We start from the raw sequence: 26,070 nt of genomic DNA, 5'->3' as shown, positions 1-26,070 counted from the left end.
GTACATTTTTGAATAATAGGAAATATGTGTGGAACCAGATTATGTAGGACACTGAAAAAGTTTTTGGAAAAATTAAATTTGTTACAGTGGGGAAATGAAAGTGATTTTTTAGAAAAATTTAACTAGGCTACAACTAGAAGGCTGGTGCAATAATACAGTAAGTATTAAGGTAATAAAAACTTATAATTTGAGTGCTTAGCAATGAGAATGGAAAAAGAGGTGGTTTGAGAAAGGGATTGATGGCATTTAACTGATTTTTGATATTTTTTGTGTAACGGTCAGCTTTTTGTCCCTCATGAAATAAGAGATTATATATTATTGTCATTTCTCTTCTAATTTAGGGAAGGAAATTACTCTACCTGAATTATGAGGGAAAATTGAAGTAAAAGTAATTCTTATTGGCAATTACTGTGGTAATCATCCAAACCTTTACTTAGCTTTTTGCTATATTACATATTGTTAGAAAAGTTACCTAATTTTTATGTAAAATAGTCCTGTTTTTATTTTAAATTTTAACTTGAAAAGATTTTCCAAATTGTTTGCAAATTTAAATGAGAGCTTCCAGTTTATAACATATACAGAAATCTGTTAATCCTTTTAGTTGAAGAAAGAGCTATTTAAATGTAAACAAAATGTCCATCTTTATGAAAATTTAATGCTGTCATCATTTTTCATGTATCTATATTTTTCTGAGTTAAATTTTCAAACATAACATTTGACTAATATGTGGTTTTTAATACATATATAATTCATATGCAGGTCTGTATTTTTGCAGGGCGTCATTTTCCTAAGCGTGCTAAACATATGCTTATAGTAGAAGCAAAGTTTGATGGAGAACAATTGGCTACTGATCCTGTGGACCACACTGACCAACCAGAATTCGCCACTGAATTAGCTTGGGAAATAGATAGAAAAGCACTTCATCAGCACAGGTGACTATTAATGCTCAGTGGCAATTAAAATTGCTTTAACATTTTAATAATTTTTCTCTTCAGGTCTGAAAAAGCAATATTTTAAAAACTTTCTTACTCATATTTGTAGTTAAACTATGAGATATGAGATAACATTTTGATTTTGTTATGAAGGTGTACCTTAGAAAAAATTAGATTGTGGAAGCATAAACTTTAAGAATAAGGAGAAATTAGTGATATTAAAATCTAAGCTTTTTTTTTTTTTTTTACAAAAAAGTAAAGCTAAGGAAAGTTGTGACTTGTTTAATATTACACAGATAGTGATTGAATAAGGGGTACCCAGATCTTCCAATTCTCTGTCACTGTTTGATTACCATTTATTTTCTATCAATCAGCAAACCTTTAAGTATTTACTATATACCGAACACTATGCTAAGATAAAACAATTTCTTATTAGAGGAGTTTATATTTCTAACGGAGCAGATGGCAGGTGTATATATAGCTATATAATATAGACTAATTTGGAAAGGAGAATCCTAGCAAAAGGGAGTGGCGATCAAGAAAATGGTGCTTAAGCTGTGACTTGAAAAGATGAGTTCTATGAGGAGGGGGTAAGGAAGGGAATCATTACAATATGGGTAAAGCCAATGCAAAAGCACAGAGACAGGAGGTGAAACCTCATTTATAAAGAACAAAGACAAGGCCAGTTTTTCTGAATTGACAGTCCTGAAGATGGAATCTCATCCTGTGAAGTTGGGTTGAGGCCAGGTTATGAAGAGCTTTAAATCCAAATAGAGGAGTTTATATTTTATACTAGAGCCATTGGAATTAATATAAGTAGGGTAGGGACTTTGTCAGATTATAATATATCCATCTTAGTCTGGATATATTATGTATAAGGGAATAGAATATTAAGTAGGTATGAATATTTTTTTTATAAGCTGACTTTTTTATAAGATGGGATTATAACAAAGTAAGACAAACTTTCTTTCTGTAGTGGAAGTAGGAGGTATGCAGCATTCCATCTATGAGAACAGGATATGAGATTGGACTGTTAAAAACAAAACCATCCTTATTTATCCTAATGAAAAAGAAAATCCAAAAAAGCAGGAATTTACAGTTTGATTTTAGCCAAAAAGATATGAATTTGAAAAGAAAGCAGGAAAACTATAAATAAATATTATATGGTTTTAAATGGAGATGCACTGAATGGCCCAACTACCATGTTTTTAAGGGAAAATGTTTTGAAGTGAGGAAAAAACCCTAGTTAGTATTCTAAGTGACTAACAGTATTCACTGTTAAATCCCATCAAAAATTCATTTCATCAATGATTGAGCATTTACTGTGTACAAGGCACTTGTTAAGTTTTGGATTCTCTTGGGAGAAGGAAGGAACACTATATGCAAAAATAAATATTTAGAAATAAGGGAAAATGAGAAAGGAGAGATCCTTAATATTGAGGGGAATATCAGAGAACATTTATTGAAGATAAAACACTTTAAATTACGCCTTGAAAGAAGACAAGAATTCTTAACAGGAAGAGAAGAGGAGAGGATACATTACAGGCATTAGGAACTGCTTGTGCTAATACATGAAGATGGGAGACAGAGAATATAATTTCAGAAACAGCTACTAGTCTAGTTGGCTGGAAGAGAGAGTTTGTGAAGTGAAATCTGGCTGAAAAGTAGGAGGTTGCCATAATATGGCTAATGAGTTTAAATGTTATTCTATAAGCATCGAAGAGCTACTGAGAGGAGAATGTGGATAAATCTATAAGAAACTGTTCTCCAGGCCAAAAAAAAAAAAAAAATGAGTTTTATAGCTCATGATCAATTATAAATTATACTAAATTCACAGTTGTGCAAGTTATAATCTTCTCTTTGAACTCAGTGTGATATGTATATAAGATATCATGTTAAATCAAATCAAATTGCTTTAATTGTCTAGTTGCATGTCACAGAGAACCAATCCCCTTCTTAGTAGCTTGCTTGAGTTTATTTAACATGTATCGAAATACGTGGATTTCTTTCTAATTCTTATTTATTGAATCTGTTCCATTGATCTCTTTTTTAAATATAATTTTTAATATACTACCCAAAAGATGTTCTGTTTTTAAAAAAAAAAATCACTTGTGGGGCAGCTAGATGGCACAGTGCATAGAGTACCAGCTCTGAAGTCAGGAGGAGCTGAGTTCAAATCTGGTCTCAAACACTTAACACTTTCTAGCTGAGTAACTCTAGGCAAGTCACTTAACCCCAATTGTCTCAGCAAAAAAAAAAAAAAAAACAGACACTTGCCTAGATAGTCTTGTAATGCCATATAAATATGGTTCTTATTTTGGTTTATTTTATAAAGTATTTTCTTGGAAATTTGACAGATAAAGCTTTTAACCAGTGCATTAATTTCAGTTGCCAAATCATTGTTAAAATGCTACTGTATCCTAATCATAACTATGGAATATTCACTGATTTAGGTTTTTCTCTGAAAATGTTTTTATGGTTCTATTTCAGTGTATATCACTCCCAGACATTTAATGCATTTTGTTATTATGTTAAATGGAATGCTTTCTGCTTTTTCTTCTCTCTAGGTTTTAACAGTACTGTACAAAAATCTTATTCGTGGATTCTTTATACCCTAATTGCAGAAACTATTAGCTAAATTTTTTTTCCTGAAGTTTCTAAGTAAATCAGTACACCATTTTCAAATAAAATTAATTTTGTTGTCTCCTCCTCGGTGACTATAATGAAAATAATTGCATCTGATATATTAATATCTTTTTCAAAGAGTGAGGAGGTAGGGAAATCCTGTGAAAAACTGACAATACTTGCCAAATTCAATCAACATATGCTCTGATACTAAGTGACTTAAGCACAAAAGTGAAAAGAGAGGAGGATGGCCAAAAATTTTTTTTGAAAAATGACCTGAGTGTGAGAAATGAGAGTATCAAGATTTGCAGACTACAGAGAAAATATGCCTATTAGTCATGAGACACTGGTCATGGGGAAGCATCAAATGTTATGAATTATGAAATTTTGTTATATTTTAACAGATAGGAAAACAGTTAATTATTGATGTGAGGACTTTCCAAAACTGTATGCCTGGTGATACCAAACAGAATCATGCCAGTATGAAAAAAGGAACTTTCAAAATAAGGCTATATAGGCACTAGTTGAGGCAAATCCAACCTAACCTCCTAAACAAGAGGAGGGAAAAAATTTGAAGAAAGTAAAAACAATAAAAGAACAGACATGGAAAAAAGATATCATTTAAGCAAGCAAGTCTTAAGGGAACCTAGAACTCACTTCCATTAGTAAATTTGAGGTCTTTAAGAGTTAGAGAGGTATGGCAGTAAAGGGCAAAATGGATTTAGAGCATAAATTCATTTACAAATCTTATGGAAGAGGTTGGTGAAAGTATAACCTCATGAAAAATCACAAAGCAGTAGAGGAAGCACAAATTTAGAGAAAGCTTAACAAGAGACCCAACTGAACAAAATCCTCCCAAAGACTTAAAAGTGAGACTAAAAAAAGGAGGAGTGTATATATAAAAATTTCTAATAATTCCTTTTTGGAAATTCTAATAATTTCCTTCCTATATATGAATTCTGAAATCAGAACACCTGATATGCTGCATCAGGAAAGAAATTGTGCTAAGGATAACAAACATAGGAAGTATACATAGCTAAACAACACAAAATATAGATGTTGACATAACAGAATTTTGTGTATGCTAAGGGACTCAAGATAGTTTCAAAAGTAGGAAGGATATTAGATATCAAAGAATTAGAAGAATATTAGGTCCTGTTATTAACAAAGAATGGTAACTGAGAAAGTAGTCATAACTACTGAACCAGCTGATTGCTTCCATTCTCCACCTTCTCCAGTTGATCAACTGTGACATATTTGCAAGATGATCTTATGAGTCAAGTCATTCAAGCATTCAAAAACCATCCATAGCCCTTGGTATGTAGGAGTTAACTAGTCCCTAACAAAGCTGACTTAAGTTTTCATTCTGAGAATTTATACCTCGGAAAACAGGGCTTGATTTATTGATAGTTTTCTAGATTTAAGAAAGTAATGGGGTAAAATGTTAATAATGCAGATTACTTAAAAGTGTAACATATAAATTTTTCCCCCAGGGCGTCTGGTTGTTAAAGATTTACTTGCATATGCCTGTCTGTGGTTCTTGACTGTTTATAGGATAAAATACAAATTCATTAACCTGGTATTTAAAGACCTACATATTATGGCTACCACTTGCTTTCCAGCCATATTTCATACTTCTTCCTTTCACAAACTCTCTCTTGAGCTAAACTTGACTATTAGCTGTTTTCCAGAGTATATATTCTGCCTCTCATTTTCATCTATTAGCACAAGAAGTTAAAATATTTTTAAACTAAGTAAAACTTCTTTTCCACAGTACTTTGTATTTTTGTATTCTCAAAGATTAGACTGCTATGTACATTTTCTTTTGATTATTTATTATACTTCATGATCAGCTTTTCTATTTTGTCTTGTTTTGGATAATTTTGATAATTAAAGGGTTATAATGTACTTTTAGAGCTAGTGATGCCAAACCACCTTTGTTTTTACTTTTTAAATTATTTTCCTACATATTCTTAATCATTTGTTTTATTATTACATAAAGCTTTCTCCTTCCTAATTTAATATAATATAAGCTTTGTAGATTAATTTGGGCATTGTTGTTTTTGTTGTGTTGCCACAAACAAGAATATTTCTTTACTTGTGCCTTCCTGGACTTCCCTGCAAGTAATTATATTTAAATGAACAAAAACTTATATTTCAACAAGCATTTGTTTGTTTGTATAAGTTAAATCTCAAGTATACAGTTCATTTTGTTGTTATTTTAGATGGGATTTTTCTTTCAGTTCTTGGGTTTTGTTAGTAATATATTGATTTCTGTGAATTTGTTGTGTACCTTGCTACTTTGTTGCAGCAATTATCTTGTAATTTTTATTTGTTGATTATCTAGGTTTATTTCAGCAAATTATTATATTGCCTGGAAACTCAAGATAATTATGACTCCTTTTTCTAATACCGATTTCCCAATTTTTTCCCTTGAATTATTGCTATGACTAGTATTTCTAATATTAATATTATGTTATGTTAATTGATAATAGTTGTACTGCTTACCTTTGCTTCACTTTCATTATCAACTTCCAGGATTTTTTATTCTAACAAAAGCTTGCTCATGATTTTAATCATTTAATCAACAACACATGTTCATCATTTAAATTAGGGAAACGTCTTTTTTATTCTTGTGCTTTTTAGAATGTGACAAACTTAATCTTAGCAAAAGCTTTTTTAATATCCATGTATATAATCACATGTTTTTAGTTGTTTTTGTTACTAACATGACACATTAAGAATTTTATTGTTGAATCATCCTTGCATTCATTATATTAAAATTCAACAAATTGGTCAGTAATGAATAATTTTTTGGATATATTGCTTTAGTATGTGTAGTATTTTGTTGATTTTTTTATTGGCATGCATTAATAATACCGTTTTGGGATTATAAGATTTAAAGTTGGGAAAAGCCTTACAAACCATCTGGGCAACTCCTCATTTTTACAAATAAGGAGACTGATTTCTAGAATGGTTATAAAGGATCTTCCTCAAGTCACATAGGCAGAAAGAACCCAATATCTTCTCTGCTTTATACTTCTTTAGTTTAACTCTTAGAGCATTCAGGGTTTTCTTTCTGCCTTTGAAAACAGTTTATGAAAAATAAGAAAGAGTTCTTAAACATTTGTGTAGTGTCTACAGTGTGACAAATTGAATAAAATTTGTCACAAGAAAGTAAGTAGGTTGGTAGAAAATAGGTTTTGATTATTATCTTGTACCCTTTCCCACAATAAATTCTAAATTAATAAACTAGTAAAAATGTAGAGATGTACAAGCAATTGGCATATCTTTTGTTTTTCTACATAATCTCTTGGATATATACCCCATTCTTTCCACTCACATCCCCTGATCTAATTCACACTTTCCCTGTTTCTTTTTTTGGACTATTACAGTAATAGTCCCTAATTAATCCCTCTACCTCAGTTCTCAGTCTCCAAACAAGTTGTGAAAGTATTTTCCCAAAGCATGTCTGCTCATGTCATCACTTCCTACCTCCTCTTTCCTGATCATGATTCCTTATTATTTCTAAGATCAAAAATAAGTTCCTCTGATGCCCATTTAATATTCTTTGCAACCTGATTCTTTTCTATTTTAAAAACAAAATCCATGATCCTAACAACTGGATGTTTTTCTCACAAACAATGCCCCATCTCTCAACTTTGAACTAGAATGGTCACTCCACTTCTTACAAACCCTGGATTGTTCCAGACTCAGTTCAAGGACCACCTTGTTTAGGTGGCCATTCTCAGTCCTCTCCCTCCCCAACTGCTTGTGCTTTCCTTATGGAGGCTATTCACTCTTTAAGTATCTTGGAGATACCTATTTATTTACATATTGACTTGCTCATGAACTCCTTGAGTATAAAAACAGTTTTAGCTTTTTATTTGTTTCTACTTAGCACATGGTGGTTAATAAGTTTGTTTTGGTTGACTGATGTATAGTTGTTATTTCCCTCATGCTATTTCCAACAACAACAAAAAAACATATTGCTCTAATTGTCGTATCTGACCATTTGTATGGTTTCAGGAATAAGAAGGTGATAGTTCTATTTTATTTTGTCCTTCTTCACATATGGAGTGTTATGTTCAATTCTGGCTACCACATTTTGGGAAGGAAAAAATATCCAGATGAGGGCAGTCATTATGACTGTAAAGGACCTTGAGTTGATACCATGTGAGGCTCATTTGAAGCAAGTTGGTGTGTTTAACCTGGAAAAGAGCTTTAGTGATAATTAAATTTCTTTGAAGTATTTGAAATACTGTGTGTGGAAGAGAATTGTACTTCTTTTGGCCTAGAAGCAGGACTAAGAGTAAAATAATTGGACTAGAAGGCTACGGAGGTCCTTTCCTACTTAAAAGTTCTGGGAAGATATAATTGGCATTAGATGGCAGAATAAGATTACCAGTAGTGTGATTTTGGAACATAGCCAATCTAAAAACATTGTAGTAATAATTCATTGCAAACTAAGTTCAACTGGACATGTTTGAAGAATGAATAGACAGCTGTTACCTGAAATAAAAAAATTATGATTGGCAAGAGTAGAAAATATCACTTAAGTAAATACTGAACCGCTGCTCCAAACTATATACCATATGAATGGATTGCTGAGATTTAGGTACAGGTCTAAATCAGATCCTTTAAGGACAGGACAGATCCTATAAGTGAAAAAGTGGTAGATTATCCATGGAAACCTTGAGTTATCCATGGAGACTATGAGTTCTAATTGTAAGGGCGTCATACATAAGATCCATAAATTCATAGCAAAAATCACTATTAAAAGTCTTAAAAATTAAATAAAGAAGTTTATTGCTCTAGTTGCTATGGAAAGTCTCAGATAGCTCCCTGAAATGGGACAGCTTTTACAGGAAACTTTTAGTTGTTGGTTTAATCTGAATATAGGTTTTACTAGGCCAATTAGAGTATTCTCTAGTCCCTTTTATTTAATCCACCCTTACATATGCAAGCTAAAAGAGTCAGTTATGTAGGTCAGTTTCTCAAGAGCTTAGGGGTTGATCATTGGGCTTTCTCAATGACTTGACACTTTCAGTATTATGAGAAAGTTCATTTTTCAGGCAGTGATTACTACCTAGCCACACAGTTATTGCATATGGTTCTTGGTGGCTGTGGTTCAGACAGTGTTTTCTGAGATTGGGGGGGGAGGGTCAGGGATATACTAATTTTACTATTGGTAGATTGTAAACCTGTCAGCCATCTTGGGAATGCATTTTTATTTATGTAAGAAAAGGTAAAAAATGTTGTATACCTCTTGACTCAGAGATTCCAGTGTCAAGTTTAGTAATAGCCAATAATAATGGTGGCAAAAATAAAGATCTTATTTATATGAAAATATTCATGGAAACACTATTTATAATAGCAAAAATTTGGAAATAAACTATCTGACAAACAATTGAGGAATGGTTGAACAAATTGTGATAGCTATTACAGATAGCTCTGAATGGAATGATAAAAAGAATTGAAAGAACTATGCAAAGATCTGTGGAAAATGATTTAGAGTAAACCAAAACAATAATATAAAAGTGAGTACAGTTCTAAATGAAGACTTTTATTAAGTGGCAACAAAATCTAGATTAAAAAATTTATGCAATATTCAAAATACCTACTTGTCCTTTCTTTTATGAATTCTAAACTACAAAACTATAAAGTTGCAATTATTCTTTTATACTTTTTCCCTTAGATTTTATATTTTGAGGCATTCATTGTGAATTTCAGATAATGTATTGAAACAAAATGTATCATCCTTATGCGCAAAAAGTTTATAGACAGTAAAGAATGAGAATTTTATTTATTTGTTATAGGAAATAAGAAATGGTAACTTATTTGTTGAATGAATATTTAGATATTAAATTAATAGCCTTTTATGTTGTGGAAGCATAATGACTGTTACTAACAGTTTAACTTAAATTTTTTTATATAAATCTGTTATGTTTGTAGGTTGCAGCGTACACCTATCAAGCTCCAGTGTTTTGCTTTGGATTCTTTATCTACAGCTAAAGAATCCATTGGGTACATTGTTCTAGACTTAAGAACTGCCCAAGAAACAAAGCAGGTATTGCTCTTTAAATTTTTTTTTTTTAAATAAACTTAAAACATCAGCAAACATGAACGTTTTATGTATGCATCAGACCAAAAACAGGTTTGTATTTAAAACATAATTAAAAAAATATATATATAAATTATAACATGAGAGTATCAATATTTCCCTGCTTGTCTACTTCTGAACTTTCCTTTGTTAGGTATAATTCTTTATGAAGTAATTATAATGATTGCTTTATCTATAAAATGTCATTGTCGCTTTAAAAATGGGAATACATATGAAAATAGGTTGGACAGTGGATCTTACTCAAGACAGATGCCATGTTCTAAATACATCACCTTCATTTCTGAATATATTCCTCTGTCCTATGCAATGATCAATCCCTTCTATCAACGATTTAGAGAGAGAAGAAAAAGGAATCTAGCAAAACAAATCAACACATTAATAATATTGAACAATGTTTCACACTGTACAGAGTGGTTCTTAACTCTTCTTTGGAGCCAAATATAGTCATGATAATTACTCAGCAATGAGTTTCTTATTCTTTTTCTTCTCATATACATCCTTGTCATCATTGTGTGGTATTTGTGACCTTGTAGTCAATGTGTATCAGTTATCTATTATTTTTCTAGTACTGTTTATTTCATTCCATGTCTGTTCACATTTGTCTTTTCATGCTTCTTTGAATTTTTCATATTTGTTGCTTCTTAAACCTAATCATATTCCATTAAATTTATGTATTATAACTTGTTTAGGCATTTGCCAATCAATGAGCATGTTTACATTGTTTCCAATTTTTCTATCCCATAAAGTACTGTTTTATATTGATGATTATATAAGGAAATCTCTGACTTTTTTAGAGTATGCGACCAGATGAGATTTTTTTACTGTTTTATTCCCTTTTTATCCATAGACTTGTCATGTCAGCTAAAAATATCATTGCCTTTCCTTTATACTTTTAAAAAAAAATTTATTTTGTTAAAGCACACACAAAAAAAATACTTATGTTCTCAGTAGTTATAGTCAGATGTTTCTTTTCTGCCCTGAAGCTCGCTTTCCTTTTATGGAAGTCATTTTTAGTCTGCCAGAAAATTTTTATTTCTAAGGTTTTTCATCCTGGATATATTTTCTTTCTAAACTTAGACTCTTGGTCTTTTAAATCTAGAAGGATCCTTAGACATTGCTAATCCAACATTTTTGACTTTACAAACAATTTGAGGTGAAGTCTTTTGAAAATCACAGAACTATGTAGTAGTAGAGCTGTGATGAAAACTCAGGTATCCTGAAGTTCAATCATAGGATTCTTTATGGTGCATCATATTGCTATTAGTAAGGTATTTTAAAATACTCCATTTATAGAGAATTTTTTTTAATAGACTTTTATTTACAGGTTATATGTATGGGTAACTTTACAGCATTAACAATTGCCAAACCTTATAGAGAATTTGTAAGAAAGTGTTTTTCCCATAACAGCTCTAAGAGGTTTATAGTATTAATATTGTTATCCCAATATTACAAATGAGAAAACTGAGACACTGAGAGGTGAAGTGACTTGCTAATGTCATACAGCAAGGAAACATCAGAGTAAGATTTTAACTGAAGACTTTCTGACCCCAAGTCTAATACTTTTTATGTTGCACTTTGTTGCCTTCCATTTAGTTTTTCCTAACAATTTTGTCATAGTACCCTTTTCAAAAAGTGAAAAGTTACTAGATATTTTCTGTTTCCCTTCTCTTATACTTTGACCTGTAAAAAAGAATTGTAAAAATTAATTTAATTTTTCTTTAGATTGCTTCTTTGATGGTAGTTCTGGGAATAAAATGTCCAGTTGCCTAGACTGAACATGCTTAATATAGAATTGATCATTTCTTCTAAATACATTCCATATTTTTCTGTTCTACCAATAACCCAAGTTCTTAGTGTTGGATTATTCAACCTTTTATTTTATTCTATCAAGTTAGTTGCTAAGGGTGTTCTTTAATGCCCCATAATATTTCTTGATACCAATCCTTTCTTTTCATTTATATACCTAAAGCCCTATTTTAGGCCCTCATCATTTCTCATCTGGACTGTTCTGTTTTTTAATTGGTCGTTTTGCTTCTAATCCATCTTCCTCTTTTTTTTTTCTTTAAATGAGATATTTGGGGTTAATTGATTTTCCCAGGATCACACAGTTAGTAAATGTTAAGTGTCTGAAGCCAGATTTGAACTCAGGTCCTTCTGACTTTAAGACTGTTGCTCCTATCCACTGTGACATCTAGCTGACTCACCCATCCTCCTTCTAATCCATCTTTTGCTTACATAAAAAAATAATCCTGTGAAGCACAAGTCTGATGGTTCAATCAGACAATTCAAATGGTTGAATAATTCCCTGCTACCTTTAAGATAAAATATAGGCTCTTCAGCCTTAACATTTAAAGCCTTTTTTCAATCTAGCCTAAATTTATATTCTTAAGGCTATTTCACATCACATCTTTTTCTTCACTGTACATTTCAGCCAAAGTTACCAGTCCCTCAAATATTTTCTCATTTAATCATTCCATGACTCATTTCTGTGACTTTTCCTTCCAGATTTGGGATTCATTTCTTTTTCACTTTTAAGCATCTTACAATATTTAGATTTTTTTCAAGGTTTAGCCTAACTTTTACTCAAACTTTTTCTTAATTTTACTATTTGTTAAAATTTTCTTTATATACAAAATATATGGATTGGACTACATAATCTTTGATCCTAGGATCTTTAGATTATATTATTTTTATTTCTTTGTATACAGTGTCTGCTCATTAGAAAATAAACTTGAGGACTAGGATTGTTTCATGTTGTCTTTGTTTCATCTATGCTTAACACAGTGTCTTTCATGTAATAAACATTTGAGAGCCTTTTGAAACAATTTAATTTTTCATATATTAAGGACAATGATGGATACAAATGGGAAATTATAATAACAAGTGAAACCCACAAGAAGTTATTTGTGGGATATTCAGATTTTGGTTACTTTTATTAGTTAGAAAAGTAGAAAAAATTCAGCATAATTAGTATCCAGCTGCAAGGGATTTGAGGTTTGCTGTAACATAGTACTATGTTGATATTTTATTACTTCTATAAAATATATGAAATGAATCAGAAAACATTTACTCAATATTTACTATGTACTAGCCCACTCATAGCTTTTCATTCTTTGAGGCTCTTGTCCATATCTCCTTTAATAGGAAGTTTTACAATAAATAGGACAGCAGCCTTCTAGCTTAATGTTCATGGGTACCAGTTTGGCTTATAGACTGTCTTTTATCTCTGTGACCATCCCGACTCTTTTTGTAATTATACTACTCTTAAGTGTTAGATTTTATACCACTTCATGTACTACAAGCCTTCCATATGCCTCTCTGTTGTTATGTTCTCTTTAGGTTTATGTGCAGAATCTTTTATGATTCACAGCTAGATTACAACAAAACCAAAATCTTTTTTAAAAAAAGGGAAGTTTTCTTTTATGGGGAAACTTGGGGAGGGGTACTTTTTCATTTTATCAAATGCAGTGCAGCTCCCTGTTATCCTTTTAATCAGTTCTGGCCCCAACTTATTATTCATCTACTATTGTTGACCTAGATACAGGTCTATGAGTTGTCCATCTCTCTACATTTTAGTCTGGACAACCAGAAATCTTCATTGACTTGATTTTTATTGATGAAGAGCTGAAATTTGTAAATAGTCGCTGAATTTTTGAGTGCAGTTATAGATCTCATTTAAGAGGAAATGTAGTATTTGAAGGCAGAGAAAAAATAGCACTGTGTTATCCACAAATATGGGACTATCTGAAGGATTTCACTACCTATTCAGAATCCCTTTTCCTTTGATAATGGCAAGCATTTTTTGTGAGCTCCATTCTATGCCTTATTTGATGTCAATAATCTGGATTGTCTAACAGTTATCTGTTTTTGTATCAAAGAATATTTTATGATATTAGTAATATGTAATAAGCTATCAATTATATAGCATTACTACGTGATAAGCTTTATGTGAAGAAGACTACAGTTTTTATTGCATTTGATTCTTACTGAAGCATAGAAGTTAAGTGACTTGGCCATGATTACATGAATAAGTGTCTTAATCTGGATTTGAATTTAGACCTTCCCTACAAGGGGCTCTTCTATTCCCCTGTACCACCTAGTGGCTCCTAAGAGAAATGTTATTGGAAGACAACATTCAGGCTTCTTTTAGCTCTTCTGAATTTTTTTTTTTTTAAATAATTGGCAATCAGTAAACACTTCAGCATCTGTTATGGTGCACAGTTTTAACAGTGTATTCTGCTGTCAAATATCATTTGCAAAAACCTTCTTGTATACCTCTTAAGATTTTTTTAGAAAATGCTTTTGATATATGTATAAATTATTTTAAGTAATTCTGTAGATAGAGATCAGAAAGTTGTTACTTTTATGCTTATGAGTTTTCTTCTCTTCCTCCCAGTTCCCCTCTCTCCCTCCATTTTTTTCCTCTAATTGTTAGGTGGTTTTCTCTCATGAAGATAACCCTTAATATCTTAAACCTTTAAACTCTTAATGTCTTAAAAATTGTATTTTTTTAGTATATATTTTTAAAAAAATTCTTCCTGTTTTTTGAACACTGCTTCTCACACAGCTAGGAAGTATTAAATGTCTGAGGTCGGATTTGAACTCAGGTCCTCCCGACTTCAGGTCCAGTGTTCTATCCATTGAGCCATCTAGCTGCCCCCTGCTTCTCACTATTTTATAAGGTGACATTGTCATAATCTTTAAGATTTTGCAAATATATAAATTGCTACTGTCTTTGGCTGCCATAATGTCTTCTCTTGACAAAGAAGTCACTTTTTTGCTATTTGAGACAATGTCCAATAAAGCATAAGCTCTTTGAGGTAAGGGCTGTTTTTAATCTTGTTTTTGAATCCTCAGTGCCCACCTAGAACAATATCTTGAATATAATAGGTGCTTAGTAAATATTTGTTGGCTTTTTAGGGTTCTTTATGCTCCTTATTTTGGTGATTGTTTCATTGATTAAACAATGATTTACATTGATTAAATTAAATCATTGTGGAAGTAAAAGAAGGTCTCAGGATAAATGGGCATTTTGTATTTATCTTTGTTTAATGGCTAGCCTGTTGCTGATAAGCTTTCTATAAATAGCTACTGTGGTGGTTGGAAATATTTGGTCTCAGAGTCTTTCTTGCAGAGTAGAATCTGCCAAAGTTTATATTTCTCTAGCTTAGCTTTTAAGAACCTTGCTTTTAAGGACTGCATGTCTTGAATGAAGCATTATGTGCAGTAGCATGTTTATGGAAGTTTTATATTTTACATATATGTATATATAAAGACATATATGTGTATATAAGTATATACACATATATATGTATGGAAAACAGATACAAAAAAATTAAACATTCATAGTACATTATATTCCTTAGACTCTAGCTACCTGAAGATATATACAATTTATGAAACTCCTGAATAAATCTTGCCACCTGTTCTGTCCAAATGACTTAAAGGAATTTCATGGCTGGCTGGCAATCACCTAGTCCTTTATGGTATGGCATTTGTTCTTTACTTAAGTAGAGTCCTCTGGTGAAAATCCTTTTCATTCTCCATATTGTAAACTATTACAGAAATTGCTCTCTAGGAGGCCAGTGACATACTATTGAATGCAGAACCCATGTGATTTCAGGAGTCCTCAGACTCAAAGATTACTCTTTGAGTAGGTAACTCTCAAAGCTAGAGATATCTATTCTAAGAATTGCTTATGTCTTATTTGCATTCAGAGGGAAACATCCAGAAGGTGACAGTTTAAAGTGGAAAATCCAGAAAACTTCCCTTTTATACTGCCTTGATTAGGTAGAGGTCACTTGCTATGTATTTTTCTAGCAATTTATTTTGCTCCTAGAAGTGGAGAGGATAGAGGGGGAAGGGAGAAGTTCTCTTCTTCTTTTTTCTGCACTCCATTCTGGAAGTCTTAAGGGAGAAGAGAACTCTAGACAAAAATAGGGGAAAAGACTACTGCTAAGCAATTTAAAAAATGGAAAAAGAACCAAGGTAGACTTTAGAATGTTTACATTAATGGGAAATGTAATTGATGACTTTCTAAGCATGATTAATTCCATACAAGGAAAATATATGAAAGTTATATCATTTTTACTTGCAGACAGTGCTGATGTTGCTATTGTATACTAACTGCGGTATATTATGTTTATTTGGTATTCTCAAGGCACCAAAATGGTATGCATTGCTGAGTAATAAATACACAAAATTCAAATCTGAGATACAGATAAGCATTGCTTTGGAAACAGATACAAAAGCACCAGTGGATGGTTTTAAAGCAAAGGAGGCACCACCTCGAGAAGGAAAAGGTTGGTATTGATGGACTGTTCTGAGAATTTGCATTTATTGCCCAACATCTGGTGGCTGGAGATTGATATTGATTAGAAGATATTGATTAGTGTTGTATGAAATAATTGTGATGCCATTTGTTGCCTTTGGAGCCAGCCATCTTCGACTTACTTCTCAACTCTCTTGCTTAGCCAGCAAGTATTTATTAAGTGTCTGATATGTATCAGGAATGTACTAGTGGGTGCAAAATGCAAAGGTGAGATGGTCTCTACCTTCACGAAGCTTATATACTAAGTAGATACAGGATTCATATAGGATATATGCAAATGTATATTCAATGATTTTACTTGGGGGGGCACTTTCAGTTTAAAAGGGATGAGGTAGTGAGAGAAGTAGAAATACAGAAAGTCAGAAAGGTGAATTTCAAAATTAAGGCTTGTGAAAGTAAAATTTATGGATCATAATGAGATTAAAAGTATGTCCATCCATTTCTAGCTGAGGTGCAGGAAATATGCAGGTGCAGAAAAGGTATAGAAGTTAAAGAGAGTAATAAATTGAGCACAAGAATATCTGATGAGACATCATCCTCTATGTCTCATAAGAATAAAGCCCAGAAATGGGGTGGAATGTACAATATAGTAAGCGGTACTATACTTCTTTTGAAAGGAGGGAGAATGACTAGGACAGCAAAAGATAACTATCATGAGGATGTGAATCTGGTGATATATCTGGGTGGCATGAATCTCAAAAGATGAAAGGTATACTGAGTGATGGTGGAAGGTGAAGGAGTTAGAAGCATACTTATTATCTCACTATTCCACTTTGGTCATAGGGAACACAAGAGAATATATGTCTAGTAGTGTAGAGAGTAGCAAGGGATGCACTGCTTTCAGTTGGAAGCCAAGTTTCTGTGGCTGCAAGATAAAAGAGGTTTGAGAGGAAGACATCCAGTATATTAAGACAGTTTGAAAAATAATAGAATGAGTATGTTCAAGAAACAGTGGAAGGAAGAATGTTGAGTTGGATAGATTATCTGGATAAGACAGGCCATATATGGATCTAATTTATGTTTCCATGATTTTATGCTTCATAAAACAAAAACAAAAAGCAAGCAAATTTTTTAAACAAACAAATTTTGATACTGAGCAGTTACAGAGCTTATTTAATAATGTCCAAAATTGCCTTTCAGGAAAGTAACCTTCTAGACTGATATAGAAGGTGCTTATAAATCAATCAAGCCAATCAGTCAAAAATATTAAATAGCTGTTATGTTTTAAATACTATGCTAGACATTAAAGGAATTTTTATCCTAGTGGGGCAACTATATATAAAATATGCAACATTAATGTAAAGTTAATATATACAAATACATACAAAATAGAGTGCATATAATAATTATGCTTTCTTTATTTTGTTTCTATATTTTATGTTTATTTTAAACCTGGAACATGCTAAGAAATATTGGTTGGTTGGTTGTAGTCTAATGTATAGTGGAAAGAGCCTTGTCTCTAGAATCTGAAGAACTGGGTTCAGAACCTCCTTCTTATATTTATTGCTTGTAAAATTTAACCTTCTGGGCTTCAATTTTCTTAACTTTTAAAATGAAGGAATTGGGCTTCATGGCCTTGAAAGTGTTCTTCCAACTCAATTTCTGTGGAATCAAGCCAGAATCATACTGTTTATACCATCACTCTTTTAATTAACTTAATCAGCTTAACAGAAGGACTATTTTTTTTCCCACAAAAAAGTAATGCTTAAAAGGAAATAATAGTTTTGGCTTATACTAGAAATGTTTTAAAGTATTTTCTGAGATATGCTAAATTGACTGTTTTTCATAACAATTTTGAGTGGTAAAATAGATAAAACTTATTGATATTGATTAGTATTATAGTATATAACATTGATAAAATTGGGTTTACACACATGTTTAAGTATAAAGAATATTTAACATGATTTGATGGTTTAATTACAGAACTACAGTTTCAGGAGAAATGAAAATTAATTTCTTCCAGAGGTCATGTGAGAGTTATGAGTCGTTGAAATACATGAAACAAAATTATCAAGAATTGGCATAAAAGACTTTATCAAGGGAATATGAATGAAAGAAAATTGGGAGGATTGTCATATGGCAAGAACGAGAGATAATTTACTAGTTAGACTTTGAGCTCTATTGTTAACCTCTTGAAATAGAGAAAGCCCCTAGCACACTGGGAGAATCCTCTGTAGCAAAATGTTAAGAGGAAATGGACAAAAATCGGGCCCAAGATGGGAGAGGATGACTGACCTGTGCATCTCTGAAAGAGATACCTGTATCACAGGTGCCAGTGTGGGATTGTACCTATAATGTCTGATTGAAGGCTTCATTCTACCAAGTTACACTTTCTCTACAATGTAAAGATTTAGCTAGAGCACAAAGGGATTCAATGATATGCCTAGATTTGTATCTCAAAGAGATCATAAAGAAGGAAAAGGGACCCACATGTGCAAAAATGTTTGTGGCAGCCCTCTTTTGCAAGAAACTGGAAACTGAGTGGATACCCATCAGTTGGAGAATGACTGAATAAGTTATAGTATATGAATGTTCTGGAATATTATTCTTCTGTAAGAAATGATCAGCTGGATGATTTCAGGGAGGCCTGGAGAGACTTACATGAATTGCTGCTAAGTGAAATGAGCAGAACCAGAAGATACACGACAACAACATTATACGATGATCAATTCTGATGGACATGGCTCTCTTCAATAATGAGATGATTCGGGCCAATTTCAATGGTCTTGTGATGAAGAGAGCCATCTGCACTAAGAGAGAGGACTGTGGGAATTGAGTGTAGATCACAACAAAGTATTCTCATTCTTTTTGTTGTTGTTTGCTTACATTTTGTTTTCTTTCTCATTTTTTTTTCCTTTTTGATCTGATTTTTCTTGTGCAGCATGATATTTATGGAAATATGTATAGAATTATATATGTTTAACATGTATTGGATTACTTGCTATCTAAGGGAGAGGTGGGAGGAAGAGAGGGGAAAAAAAGGGTAAATGTTGAAAAGTTTCCATGTATATATGTAGAAAATAAAAAGCTTTAATTAAAAAAAAATTTTTTTTAATGCTATGCCCAAGGTCACATAGTCAGAAGTTACTTTAAGACTACTTCTCTATTCCCTGTATTTGCTCCCTCTGGAAACATTGTTCTAATTGTATAATGGAAAGAGTACTTTTAGTACTACACTGGAGGTACCTTATAGTTTAAATAGATTTTTTTTTTTAATATTCTGGCTTAGGATGTAAATTTCCATTATGGTATTGTTTCTTTGAAAAGATGACAGTTTTTGGAATGTTTAGAATATAACACATAATAACACAGGTTATTATAACAATTTTAGAAATTACCCAATTTTCTAGAAGGGCTCAATATAATTTTATTCATTTTAACAAGTATTTTTTTGAGAACTCACTGTGTAAAGGGCTTTTTTGATTATGTAAATATGACTACATCTTGTCTTTCATATAAAGATGAATGATCCTAACCTTTAAAGAATTTTAATATTATTAGGCAGGTGAGACATTTAGACAGAATAACTCAAATACAGTGGAAAAAGATGTTTCATAAGACAAGTATAAACAATGTTATAGGAGGTAAGAAGGGAAAGTGCTTCTGACTGAAGGAAACAAAATTTGATGAGTTAGCATTTGAGTTGGGTCTTGAAAGATGGGTATAACTTTAGTATTCTCGTTTGAATCAGGAGGGAAAGGAGTCAGCCTGTTGTATGTATATCACCAGAGTGACTGAACCAGGAGAATTCTTGATATAATATCTTCATAGTAAAGTGGTTTGGTAAAAGCAACAAAATATAGTTTTTTCTTTAAATAAAGGTATTTGGTGTTAGGGAAGGGAAAATAGGTAAAAATGGTCACAATGTTATAAAAATTTGAAAAATAAAAGTTTGAGAAATCTTTTGGCAGTGCTCTAATGAATTAAGTCAATTATTTTCTCCATGTAAAGGGCCTGTTGTGTTATCTGGAATTGATCCCAAAAAAATTGTAGCAGTCTTGAATGAAGAAGAAGGCTACCATCAGATTGGACCAGCAGAATATTGCAGAGACTTCTTTGTTATGTCAGTGACTATAGCATTTGCTACACAGTTGGAACAGGTAAGATTTTTTTGCTCTATGTGATTAGGGAACTTTTTGTAAATTACTTGAAAGTACAAACTTAATTCAGATAGTTATTTATGCTAATACAAAATTAGTTTTGAAAGTTTCTTCTGTCACAAGGCATCTTTTAAAAGACACTATTGTATAATATATATAATCATAATATAATACAATATATCAACATGTTATACATTACTACATTATATAATATATTGCTATTATAATGACATTAATATTTTAGACATCCATATTTTATTGTATAGCAGTAGCTCTGTAATATATCATATATTTATATCTATATATAGAAATATCTATACACCCTTTAATCCCAATTCTTTCTGTTATAACAAAGAGATTATCCATCAATTAGGGAATTGCAAAATTTGTAGTATGTGAATGTAATGGAATATAGAACTGTAAGAAATGAGAAAAGGGATGCATCCAGAGAAACCTGGGTAGACTTGTGGGCAGAACAACTGATATAATAGCTACAACATTGGGAAGAAAAACAAATTTGGAAGATTCAAAAAAGTGCAATGACTGACCATGATTCCAGAGGTCCACTTATGCCTCTTGCCACCCATTCCTTGACAGAGAAGTGGGAAAGAAGATTTGTTGATTGAGAATATCTTTCCAGACATGGGCAGTTCATGGATTTCACTTGCTTTACTATGCTTATATGTTACTGTCCAAAGATTATTTGCCTTTTTTTTTAATGAAGGGGTAGAATTACAGACTGAGAAGGGAACTAACTGTAGAAATGTCTACTTTCATTCCAGAGAAAGTATAGAGAAACCCTCTAGTCTTCCTGCCCTTGGTGTTTGAACCTCAGGCTTATTTTATCCTGAATATATCTTATTTGTACATAGTTTTGTCTGTCCCATTATACTGTACTTTTTGAGAGCAGGTACTATTTTTTGCCTTTCTTTGATTTGTTTGTGCTTAGATGTCTGGCTCATAGTAGGTACTTAGTAAATGCTAGTTGGCAAACTGACTTCTCCTTTCTGGCCAGGCCTTTTTCCTATTGTGATAAATTTTCAGACATGCGTGTACGCGCACACACACACGTATTTGGCTGAGTACAGGCACTGTTTCTCTTTAAATTTTATGATCATTATTTGGTCATGCTATTTTTAGGCATTTGATAGAATTCTTGTGTGAAAATTTCATCTGTCTGTTACTGTTCACTTAGTCATCTTAGAACTATTTATTTAATTTTTAAAAAATGCATTATATAACTATGTTCTGCCAAAATCCAGGTTTTATTATTTTTTGATAATTTTGTCCAAATTTTATAAGTCACAGCTCCATGTTGTTTTAAAATTAATAAAGTGCTTTTTTCACACAATATTTAGCATTCCATTTTATAGAGAGTAGTTAATGATTTGCCCATGTTTATATCACTAGTAAGAGTTAACTTTAGGCTTTAAACTCAAGATTTCTGACTAGGTCGGCACTCTTTCCACTGAACCATACAATTCTTATCTGTATTGTCTTTTAAAGATCTTGGATAAAATGATATGACTTAAAATGACTTTAAAATTATAAAGGTAGGAATCCCATCATATTCTTAGGATGATGTGGCAAATAAGTTAAACTATCATCCATAATTTAAAGAAAATATCTTAGGAGAGAGAGGAGGGTTTAATTTGCAGCTTTTAGTACTTCATTTTCTTCCCTAAGGTTTTGAGAATTAGTTTTATGTTTCCTTTAATGACCAGGATTTGGATCAGTAGTTTATATTTGACTTTGTATCTAATTTCAAGAATAGCATCAAAAGAATTTTGTTTATAAATGTCAGTGAAGAATTATTTGAATGACTTTAATTAATTAAAAGAAAATTTTTGTGCTTTTGATATAGAAATCAGAGAGACTTGAATGGTTTTCAGAACAAATATTTAAAATATATTTATATTAGAAATTTGAAAGTGATTAGAGATTTTATTTGGGGGAATTATATGAATTTTTAGTACAAAAAAAGATTAAATTATTTAAATATTGATTTACTTTCTTTTTTCATTAATTTATAGTTAATTCCATGTACAATGAAACTTCCAGAGAGACAACCTGAGTTTTTCTTTTATTATTCACTATTGGGAAATGATGTTACAAATGAACCCTTCAATGACTTGATAAACCCGGATTTTGAGCCAGAGAGAGCATCTGTTCGAATACGTAGCAGTATTGAAGTACTTCGTATTTATCTTTCTTTACACTCTAAACTACAGGTAAATGTTTCGGATTCATCTTATAAGGGATGTTTAACATATAGAGATGATTGAATCTTTTATTTTTTTCCTATTGTTTTAATTCCAGCAACCTTTACCCACAGCAAGGCTGTCAGGATTTTGTAGCATTTATAGATGAAAAGGTTCTATTTTATATAGATTAAATTGCTACTTTGACTTGGTCTTCAAAGGCAGGGCAAATAAATTTGTGTCAGCATTATCCTGTTCTTGTTATTTTCCTTCTATTGTTAGCTGTTACTGGGGAATACTTAAGCTTTGGAAATGATTAAAGGGATTATTTTTCTTAAAAAAAAATAAGACAGACAAAACTTGTTTTAGAAATTTTTAAGTTTTCTCAATATTTAATCATAATTATTTTTGTTAACCATTTTATTTTGCTCATAATATCTTTTCAGACCATTTATTGATTTATAGTAAGTAAATTATTGTTCTTTTATAACAAAGAAAGTAAATGGTAATAGAACCAAAAACAGAACCCATAGCTTACTTTCTTGTAAATTTATTCTCATTGAACTGTCAATATTTTAATTCACTGAAATAAGTATTTATTGCATCTATTTTCTGTGTATGGTACTTTACACATGCAATGAAGATTACAGAAGAATATCAGATAGTCTCAGACATCGGCTTTCAGTGTTGTTGAAAAGATAAGGTACATTAAATAGTTTAAAGAATACAGCAATTCTTTGTGATAAGTGATTGAGAAAAAATCTTTTGGTACTATATGCCTACAAGATAAGAGAAATAGACATTATTTCCAGTTCTCACAATCTCTAAAACTTCTTCAAAATTGGAATTATGTGCCAGAGCATAAGCACTTTCATCTATCTTCATGGTTAGGGACTCTTAAGAACTCAGAGTAGAAACATGATAAACTAGCAACAAAGAAGGATAAACCCTGTTGAGCCTAATATATTTACTTAGAAGCTTGTCCCCACTTCTCACATTGCTATGACAAGCCCAACTCTATTTACCTTTCTCACTCACACTAGCTTCTAATCTTTTCCCAGTGTCACTTAGATCTAAATGAGAGAAATGTTCTCAGGCAGCTCTAGCAGAGGAGAATGAAGGTACTCCACGCCACCACAGAACTCTGCCAGAGAACAGAGGGATAGAGGGAACTGGAGCAGCACATGTACATAGCTATGTGACATTTCATTAAATCTAAAAGAAAAGAGCATACTATCCAGCTGAGGCCATTTCTTTTCTCTTAGAAATCACTAAGGACAAATGCCTAGGTTGGCGAATCATATCTGAATTCCCCAGCATGGAAAGAGGCTGAGACATCATTGAGATCTATCTCCCAAGTAGTCTTCCATCAAAGGAGAGGGAATTAGAAAGTGAACAGTAGGGGAAAATGAGAGGTTTCTGAAGTTACAAAAGATCTAAGGAAGAAGAAAACCTAGAGACCTTGAGCATTAACAGATAAAAATAAACCAATAAAAAAGATAATTAGTAATAGATAGAAAAATGGCTTCCACATCCTGAAAATTCCTTGATCTTCAGACTAGTGAAATTTCTGCATGCATCTATGAATAATTGCAAGATAAAAGAAAGCAAATCAACACTTGATGAGGCAGAGGACCTTTTAGATTAAGAAGAGTATAGAATTGCAACATACAGTTTCTGGATGGTTTAAAAGAGAAGAGTTTTGAAAAGGAAAATTTATGCCCAGAGATAGTTTGCAGAATAGAAAAATTTGAATCCCTGGTTGCAAGTCTTAACTATAGAAACAAAAGAGAAAATAATTGATTAAAAATGCAAATACACAGAACAAATGGACACTCTGGAAAAAAAGGAGAAACAAAAGTAATAACATTAAAAGAAAACATGATTTCCATAAAGGAAATTGAAGAAAGGAGATATAGTAACAATTTAAATATTATAGGGCTCTCAGAAGAACATAGCAAGTTAAAAAATCTTAATACCATAATATAAGAAATAATGAGATTGCTCAAATCTTTTGAACGTGGAAAACAAAAGTGCTAGTCACTTTTGACTTAGAAGATAAATTGATTCTGTCAGCTCCAAGATAACATAGCAGTTGAATTATCTGATTTCATTGACAAAAATAAATTCTGCAAGCAACTAAGAAAAAAGACCTTCAAAAATAAAATAAAGCAAGACCTTCAAAAATAAAATAAAGCAAAACTATTCTTGTTACCTACCAAAAACTGTAGAAAGCAATTTAATAATTTATTTCATTGCATCAAACCAGGATGAAATATGTTGCAAACCTGAGCCTATCATTCATGAAAAAATATGGGTATTTCTTAAGGACATGCTAAATATTTCTAGAATAGAATCCATGCCTGAAGAAATTTATATGCTTTTGAAACACTCCAGACAAGAGAAACAAAAGAATGGTAAACAAATATAAAAATAACAAAATAACGAGACTTTTTTTTTTTTTAATAGCTATTTATTGACAGAACATATGTATGGGTAATTTTTCAACATTGTCCGTTGCAGTCACTTCTGTTCCAACTTTTCCCTTCCCTTCCTTTACCCCCTCCCTTAGATAGCAGACAGTCTCATACATGTTAAACATGTTAAAGTATATCTTAAATACAATATATGTGTACACATCCATACAGTTCTCTTGTTGCCCAAGAAAAATCAGATTCAGAAAGGTAAAAATAACCTGGGAAGAAAAACATGCAAATAGTCCACATTCATTTCCTGTTATGGACAAGAACTCTGAACTTGAAACAAGGATGCTTACGAGGTACTAAGTGGAATTGATGATACAATGGTTATCTAGTTTAGCATGGTGCTTAATAGTTCTCTAAGGTCTGTATGATTGATTTAATCTTACAACAAATAATGGTTTCCTAGTGATATAATGATTAGTTTATACTCAGTGTAGAGCATATAAGCTAGGAGCCCCAGCTAGATTGATTCAGAGGCAGAGAAGACAAGAGAACTGGAGGCAGGAGCTTAAGCTCTTGGAGTGAAGGCGAGAAAGATTCAATTTCACCTTCAGTCAGGCTCCTGGTGGCAGGCTCTCTTTCATTTCTCCATTGAAACCAAGACTCTGGAAGACCTTTAAGAATGCTAGCTGGGTCCCAGGAAAGGAGACAAAACTTTGAAAGAGACAGTAAAGGATTTGGACTTTAACACCTAGCTGTTCTTGTGGTGATTACTTGGCTGAAAGGAAGGCTACTCCCAGAGACCCCAAGAAAACCAAACCAAAGAGATCATCATAATTTCCCAGTATAATAAAAAATTCTTAAGAGATTTAATAATAAAAAAAGTGATAAGTAGCATATCTATTAACATATCTATTGTGTGCCTGGCACTGTATACATTCTTTACACATATTAGCTCATTTGAACCTCACAGCAAATCTGGAGAGTTAGATTTTCTAGTTGAAACTGAGATAGAGATAAGAAATTTTCTGTATTGGTGTTTGAGGCTAGACTTGAACTAAAATCTAACTGCTAACTGTGAAAAACTATCCACTACACCACCTAGCTGACTAGTGCACATAAGATATATGACGAGGATGAATGCAAAAGTGCCAGGTGCTACACCTGTGGGCAGCCGGGCCTTACCTCCTCCTCTCAAGCTTCAGTGCGCATCTGGACACGAACCAGCCATATTCCCCAAAGAGTCACAAACCAGAAGAGATGAAATCAAGATTCTCCTTATTAGAGATGCTTTTCTTTGCCTTCCTCCCCTCTACAATCTTGGTCCCTCCTTA

General features: G+C 32.1%; 1 protein-coding gene across 3 annotated transcripts in view; it reads left to right on the top strand.

The window, feature by feature from the left end:
* CEP120 (centrosomal protein 120) overlaps positions 1-26,070 on the top strand; it is a 100,256-nt gene that overhangs the window by 4,870 nt on the left and 69,316 nt on the right. The window contains exons 2-6 of one of the 3 annotated variants that reach the window (XM_012542613.3): positions 776-932; positions 9,513-9,627; positions 15,842-15,983; positions 19,964-20,112; positions 22,146-22,343. In XM_012542613.3, coding sequence (XP_012398067.2) covers positions 776-932; positions 9,513-9,627; positions 15,842-15,983; positions 19,964-20,112; positions 22,146-22,343 — 761 coding nt within the window. Of the gene's footprint in view, positions 1-759; positions 933-9,512; positions 9,628-15,841; positions 15,984-19,963; positions 20,113-22,145; positions 22,344-26,070 lie in introns of those variants that run through there. The other 2 variants (XM_023497239.2, XM_031939156.1) reach the window with 2 other exon arrangements.

The sequence above is a fragment of the Sarcophilus harrisii genome, chromosome 1, assembly GCF_902635505.1.
Source record: "Sarcophilus harrisii chromosome 1, mSarHar1.11, whole genome shotgun sequence".
Taxonomy (NCBI): Eukaryota; Metazoa; Chordata; class Mammalia; order Dasyuromorphia; family Dasyuridae; genus Sarcophilus; species Sarcophilus harrisii.
The sequence above is the reverse complement of the archived record's forward strand: the minus strand, read 5'-3'. Positions and strand labels throughout refer to the sequence as shown.